Raw genomic sequence first — 7,206 nt, 5'->3', positions numbered from 1 at the left:
TGCGCCAAAAGACCACAGAAGAAGAAGAACCATTGTGGCCACAAGCTGCACGCGCACATCGAGGAGAAGAATGATGGCAGCTTCAGCGTAAGTACAGTTAGCGCGTAAACATAACGTGCAAGCTGTTCTTCTTTCATCCTGCACCTCTGTGTACAACAACCGTGGCGTCGTAATTTCCCTCTAGGTTGTTTGACGTTTTGTTTACAGTATAGCAGACACAGACAGGCGGGAGTTTCTCGTGGACACGACGCGTCGCATACTGTTCTCGGTCTGCGCAGTGCCGTGTGAAGTCGAACTGCGCTCGTGATCTGTCGCGGTAATCGCAGCATGTCGTTGTGTTTCAGTGGCGGTTCGGCTCCTCGTTTGTTTGGGTGTGCTGACAAAACTCCCGTCCAGGTCCTACACGAGTACGGCATCAGGACAGGGAGCGCGCCGCAGTACGCGCTGATTGGGTCTGACGGGGACGCGCATCAGCCCTGCTTCAGCTTTAGTGTCACCATCGGAGAGATTACCTGCAAAGGTCTGACTGTTTACATCCACGCTTTACTACAGTAAAATCTACAGTTTACTATGTCACACTAGTTTCATGTACTAGGTACTACGGCTTTACAAGAAATAAAACAAACAGCAACAAAACAATGTTAGTAATTTAGGAGAAGGATTGCAGTTCACCATTTACAATCAGTAGGGACTGTTATTAAAATGACTTATTCTGGTTTGTTTCGTATAGGTGAAGGATCAACTAAAAAGGCTGCGAAACATGAAGCTGCCCAAGCTGCCTTACAAGTATTGAAACTGGACTTCCAGCCTAAGTATACAGCACACTACAATATTCACTATAGATACAATACAACTAATACAAAGCACACAATACATGTGTACATAATATTCACTCAAGATACTATAGATACAGATATGCACAATATTCGGCATCGGTGACATAACATCGAGCTAACACTTGTTTCCTGAATCGTCATAGTGATGACCGAGATAAAAATGGTATTTCTCCTGAAACACGGGATGCGTCAAACCCTGTGGGAATCCTGCAGGTATGTGACAATAGTTGTGTTGTGTTGTGTGTGTGTGTCAGTGATGTAATAGTGTTGTGTCCGTCAGGAGCTGGCGATGCTGAGGGGGTGGTGTCTGCCGGAGTATGTGACGTGTATGGAGACGGGACCCGATCACATGAAAGAGTTCACAGTTGTCTGTCGTTTAGAAGGATTGGAGGAGACGGGTGAGATTACTGTGATGATGCACTGTTGTGTGTGTGTGCGTGTGTGTGCGCGTGAGGGTTCTGGTGACTAAATGGGTTTTCACTCATCAGGGACCGGCAGCTCCAAAAAGACGTCCAGACGAGTGGCGGCCGAGCGCATGCTGGAGAAACTCCAGAGTTTGTCTGGATCTCTAGAGATCACGTGGGTAAGACATACACGTATGACTCCAGATGAATCCACGAGAGAGACGACGCGCTTCAGCACGCTCCTGACATCAAATCAAATACTGTAGATACATGCAGCTATTACTGTGTTCTAGCATTTATATAGCGTGTAGTGTTTCTGCCTGCGTGTGTGTTGTCTGTGCTCCTCAGAGTCCTCCACCTCATGTGAACGTAGAGGACGTCCGACACTCGACGGGCGAGAAGATTTCACTCCTGAAGAGATCTCCTCTCAGCATCCCAAACACAGACTACATTCAGATGTTACTGGACCTGTCGCTGGAGCTGGGCTTTCAGGTCACTTACATGGACATCGGTCAGTTCATGTTTCTCGCTTCAAACCACCACAGGTCGCGTTAACCGAAAATTCTCCGTCATTGACGCATTTTTAATACCAGTGACGGAAAAATCTGAAGGCCGTCCGTCATTTTGAGGGCAGTTTGTAATTCCCCTTTTTGTGGAGTTGGGAGCATCCAATCATTTCCTTTCATCAGAACGTGATCGCAGGGACACGGACGTTTCCCATTCATTACTCATAAACGCCTCGTCCATGCAGGAAAACCCACGCGGGATCAGCGGAGACGAGCCATATGAGCCAGGGGCGCGTATGATCAAGACCACCACCGTCTCATTTGTTTCGCCATAGTAGAAACATTAAATATGTAAACGACTTTGGCTTTATTGGGTATTAAATACAGTAAGTTCAAAGAACGCATGTACGTCTCGATGACGTCACAAACATGCTAATTGGCACGTAATATCACACTGCGCCATAGTGACGGGTAAAAATAGATTATGACGGATGTTTTACGAGCCTGTCCGTAAAAATGACGGACAATGAAAAAGTCTCTGACACCGGCCTCTGAAGTGCCTCAGTAAGGGACACGAGTCTCTAGTAAAGCAACACGTAGGTTGAAGGATGTTTAATCTGCATTTTGTAACCCGGCTGAACTGAAGCATTCATGTTGTCTAATAGTTCCCATTCAACTAAACGTAGACGAGGTGTTAAGACATCTGACGTGACACTTCACATTGTATTAACAGAAAATAAAGAGAGCCTTACGTCTTCGCGTGTCCTCTCAGTGCTGCGTCAGCTGTGGCTTTACAAGAAGAAATATGAAAGAATGTGGATGCTGCTTATGATAAATGTGGCCGTTGTTATTTATTATGTTCTGGATAAAAGTAGGTGCTAATAACACCACATGTGTAATTGATCAGTAACGTTGTAAGTTGGATGATCTCAGCAGTGATGGGATTCTGCGGTGTTTGTGTGTCACAGATGAGCTGACAGTGAACGGGCAGTACCAGTGTTTAGTGGAGCTGTCCACCAGGCCGGTGACGGTGTGCCACGGATCAGGAATGACCAGCGGTAACGCCCAAAACTCTGCGGCACACAGCGCCCTGCAGTACATCAAGATGATCGTGTGTAGACACTAAGGACAGATCTGGGATCAGCGTGGGGGATGATATCTGCTCTGAGAGTCACACAGCTGAGATAAGCGGCGTCACAGCCGATCTACTGCAGGTCTTTACTGTAAATAAACAGTATTTTCATTCAGTGACCACCACACAATCATTCACACGATCAACTAATGATCATTTTATTAAAACCGTAATGCAAACAGATGTGCGGGTAAGGTCGACAGAAAGCTGAAATGAAATGACTTGTGCTCGGTGTGAATGCTGTAATCTGTTACTGACCTGAAGCGGAATGACACATCGCTTCCACGAGCTGTGTGAAACTGACACGAAGCATTTACTGCTACACTTTTAATAATCATAGCTGTGTTTAGGCCAGCTTATACCAGAAGACTTTTAGTTTTTGTTTCAGCAAACTAGTCAGTTTGTATGTACAGTAATTTTGAGATCCTTCCTCCATGTCACGTCAAAAAGTGTGCGCGTAAATGCATCTCGGTGTTTATTCCTGATAGTGGATATTGTTTGTGAAATGTTTCTCATTGTTATTCTGTGAAGGTTATATTATTATCTTTACGTGCACGAGCTTCAGGGTCAGTCATGAAGGATCAGATTCGGAGAGCTCCTGTTAGCTTAGTGAAACAGACTGTGCAAACTTCAAGAATTCTTGTTTGTATTTGTTTGTTGTAGTGGCACTCTCAATCTGTACGGCTTTTAGTATTGTTTTTTATGTAATACTTGTCACATTAATGCTAAATTTACATCACATGACAGCAGTTTGAAGTCACATTATGCCATTACTATTTTCTCTGCTTAAAACATTCCTCTGTTGTCTGATATCCATCACAAAACAAGACAAAATTAGTCCTAAACAACTTCAACAAATGTTTCAATGTCCTAAATCACAACTAATAAGCTCCCTATTTCTCATAAAAGTGTACTCTAACTTTGAATGAAAGTCAGTGAGTGCAGCTGTGACGCGTCAGAGGAGATCTGGTCCTCCCGGCTGAGACCGGTTTCTCCTCCATTTCTTTCTCATTGGAGTTTGGGTTCCTCGCCACAGGGCCGTGTTGTCTTGCTCACCGGGAGACTGCTGATATTAGATATTATTTATTAGAATGATCTTGCTTGTTCTATAAACACCATACGCTGTGTTTATACCTTTTCTGTTTTTCTCCTGTAAAGCGGCTTTGGAACAATGCACATTGTGAAAAGCGCTATATAAATAAAATTGAATTGAACGTCACTTGCTATAAATGCTCTTCCTAATTTATATTTGCTCAGTTCTTTACCTAATGTTTCATGACCGCAGACTTGAGTTTTATTATTTATTTTGAGCGGGTTTGTTGCTTAAGTTCAGTTCTAGTAAATGTGCACTGAACCGTCGATTCAACAGAACACGAGTGGAAAACCACTGACGGTGAAAACAAACTGTATGAAACTAAAGTAACAAAGAGTTTCACTTCCTCCATTTAGTAGCACTGATGCTAGTAAAATAAATGATGTACATTCTTTTTATGGAACAAAATGTTAATAGTACACTGATATCAGTGTTTGTGTCTTACCTTGATTTACCATAGTAAGCCTACATTACATTATAATGATTTCTATGAATTAGCAGGAGGCCAAAAGAGCCTTTTAAAGACAGACCTTGTGTACAACGATTGCAATCGTGTATCTTGAAGATATTTCGTTTAAGAAACGCCACAACCGTAATGAGATTGTGAATGAACAGCAGACACAGAATAGTGGCTTTGAACATAAATATGTATTTCTCTATATGGATGTAAATGTGAAACAGCAGGTCTTCATCATGGGAGCAGTCATCTATGAGAGCAAGCACCCGTGAACACACAAAAAATCTCGCACGTTCCTTCAGTCCAGAACATCAACATCTGTATAAGGCATCAGTTCATTCTGTTCATGGGATTCAGAGAGATGAGTCAGATGAGCTTCAGTTCAACTAATGAACTTTCAGAAACAAGCTAACCGAACAGAAAAATCAAGAATCTTTTCGAAACTTTCATGTCAATCTGGAGACTGGTTGTTCTGTGAAAGTAAAAGAAACGAATGGAGTAGCTCACTGCACGACTCTCTCGGTCCTTCACATCAGTCCAGTATATGATGAGTGTGTAGAATGGAGCTCTGCGGGGTCAAGCGTGTGGACGGACGCTGCTCAGTTTGTGTGGATATGGTTTTATACATACGTTAAGGCACAGTGAAGGACTCAAACAGTGAGATACAGGAGACAACGTCACCGTCTCTACACTGCGTTTGGCTTTTTCACTCATCTACCAACGGTACACTACAACTAAAATCTCATTTACTTCTGATTAAAGACTAAAAACTATTTGAATCTGCGCAGTTGATGTGCAGCCGTGATGTCGGTGTAAAACAACCGTCCGTTTCTCTAAGAATGGTGATCTGAATGATTTTCATGAACGAGCTTGATTGACATCCCATCCCAAACAAGAACTTCAGAATACAAATACACAACTAGTACTGCTTCATACTGTGCCCTACAAACTGTATACTGCCGACTATGGATGGATAACAGTATGCACCAGTGGTTTGTTTGCTACATTGTTGTCACGTGAGCAAACTTTCCATGTTTGGATATGAATATTTTGTGTTTTTAGTAGTCATAACTCATGACTGTCAGATCAATTATAAACAGACAGAAAGCATACTGTGCCCAGTATGAACGTGTTCTGCACATATTCACAATATAGTATCCTGCGTAGAAGACCGTCTCCCACAATGCAAACTGAAAATATTTGTATACAAAATTGTTTCAAAATGCAAAACAAGCGCATTGATGACGTGGTACCTGCGCGCCACTGGCTGAATTACATCATCACGTGACAATAATGTAACACACGTGAAGTGTTCCATACTTGCATTATTTGTTTTTAAAGGACCGTATACAGTGTGATGCAGTAAAGCCTTGGCAAGCCAAGATTGTGATGAGTGTAATTACACTGAACCGCCAGCGGAGGCTCCACTGCTGCCGTCTGCAGAGAGTTTTCAAAGTTTTATGCTTTCAATGTTAAAAGTGAGCTTCTGACTTCTGCTGGTCATTGGGGCATCACGTGGAGTGCAGTGCCTGAATGGCGGAAGTCTGGGGCGGGACGTCCTGTCTAGCAGCAGTTTACTGGACGGCGGCTGGCTAATGGAGCCAACCGTATCTGTAAATTTAGTATTTCTGCAGATGAGTTTAATAGATGAAAAATAAAATGGCATCAACTCAAATGTAAAATAGCAGCTACAGACGTACATGTGGAGGGAGGGAGGGAGGGAGTCTCTTTTGTGTCTCTCAGCATCAGCAGCAGGTTACTATTACAACTCGTTCACTTTGATTCTTTGGAAAGGTTTGAAATGTGAGGAGTTCACACGCGTGAGAGCATCGCAACACAGTACATTCATTCATTCATCTGAAGTGAGCCAATCACTGCGCTCCTTTAACTGTCCGAGCTATTCGTCTGACAAAAATATGCCCCAAACGCAGTTTTCGTGTGTGATATTGCCAATGAAAGCTGCCATCTACACATGCAGAATGTTCTCTAGACGTCATGAACCATTATCGTGTCGTTTCATTAAAACTGTCGTTGAGAAGCGAATTCTTAAGGCAAGGACATATGAGGAAGCACGACCGGCTTCGTGTGGACAGCTCTAACCGTTGCCCTGACGACAGCAGCATCTGTGTGCGTTACTATGGAGATGACGGAGGTGACGATGTGGAGAGTGGTTTCTGGTTCATATGTTGTGTTCTGCAGATAGGATCTAGAGGAAAGTCTCCGGGCCGGTCCTCTTCGGCTGACGTCTGCACAGTAAGCGTCTGTAGCGACTGGACTCTACCACAGCTCAGGGTGCTCTAGTTTCATAAAGCCAGAGTCCTTGCGCAGATCCCAGTATGTGTTGTTGGACACCCATCTCTCCCTCTGGTTACTGTCCACAAGCTTCCTGTTACACAAAGCGCAGAGAAAACCCAATGAAAATGAGCATAGAGCGATATGGTCATGGCAGGCGTGCCAGACGATAAACGGGAGGCGGTGCACTGACTTGAAGAATCGTGGCTGCTGTCTTATGTTGTTCTCCTCCATCCATTTCCTCCTGTTTCTCTGCTGCTCTTCGATTCTGTGTTTCTCAGCTGACGCCATCTGAACGTTACCTTCCTCCAGATGCCTGTCACACATTTAACAGACGAGACTCAACCCTAAACCTGTGCCCAGTGGCGGTCCTTCCTACAGACGACATAGGCGCTTGCCTAGGGCGCCATCTAGTGAGGGGAGCCAAATATGCGGCGAGAAAAAAAATGATAATGTCTATTTATTCTTTTCAACAGTTTTTGCCAT

General features: G+C 43.8%; 2 protein-coding genes across 2 annotated transcripts in view; one reads left to right on the top strand and one right to left on the bottom strand.

Moving 5' to 3' along the window:
* Positions 1 to 4,097, top strand: prkra (protein kinase, interferon-inducible double stranded RNA dependent activator). Its single transcript, XM_057335718.1, has 8 exons — positions 1 to 87; positions 345 to 520; positions 731 to 812; positions 980 to 1,049; positions 1,117 to 1,234; positions 1,325 to 1,419; positions 1,589 to 1,751; positions 2,715 to 4,097. The coding sequence occupies exons 1-8, from the start codon at positions 71 to 73 to the stop codon at positions 2,870 to 2,872; spliced, it is 879 nt and encodes a 292-aa protein (XP_057191701.1). The 5' UTR covers positions 1 to 70; the 3' UTR covers positions 2,873 to 4,097.
* A 103-nt stretch (positions 4,098 to 4,200) lies between these two features.
* Positions 4,201 to 7,206, bottom strand: part of osbpl6 (oxysterol binding protein-like 6) — a 38,959-nt gene continuing 35,953 nt past the window's right edge. Inside the window, 2 exon segments of the mRNA XM_057335721.1 lie at positions 4,201 to 6,814; positions 6,914 to 7,036. Of these exon segments, the coding sequence (XP_057191704.1) occupies positions 6,706 to 6,814; positions 6,914 to 7,036 (232 nt within the window). The 3' untranslated portion in view covers positions 4,201 to 6,705.

The sequence above is a fragment of the Triplophysa rosa genome, linkage group LG6, assembly GCF_024868665.1.
Source record: "Triplophysa rosa linkage group LG6, Trosa_1v2, whole genome shotgun sequence".
In the NCBI taxonomy this organism is placed as follows: Eukaryota; Metazoa; Chordata; class Actinopteri; order Cypriniformes; family Nemacheilidae; genus Triplophysa; species Triplophysa rosa.
Note: the sequence above shows the minus strand (reverse complement) of the source record. Positions and strands in the feature narration are given on the sequence as shown.

Excerpts from the sequence above, each read along its gene's own strand:
- prkra (XM_057335718.1), top strand. Across the intron at positions 1,050-1,116 it reads ACCCTGTGGGAATCCTGCAG|GAGCTGGCGATGCTGAGGGG; the intron begins GTATGTGACAAT and ends TGTGTCCGTCAG. Across the intron at positions 1,420-1,588 it reads GATCTCTAGAGATCACGTGG|AGTCCTCCACCTCATGTGAA; the intron begins GTAAGACATACA and ends TGTGCTCCTCAG.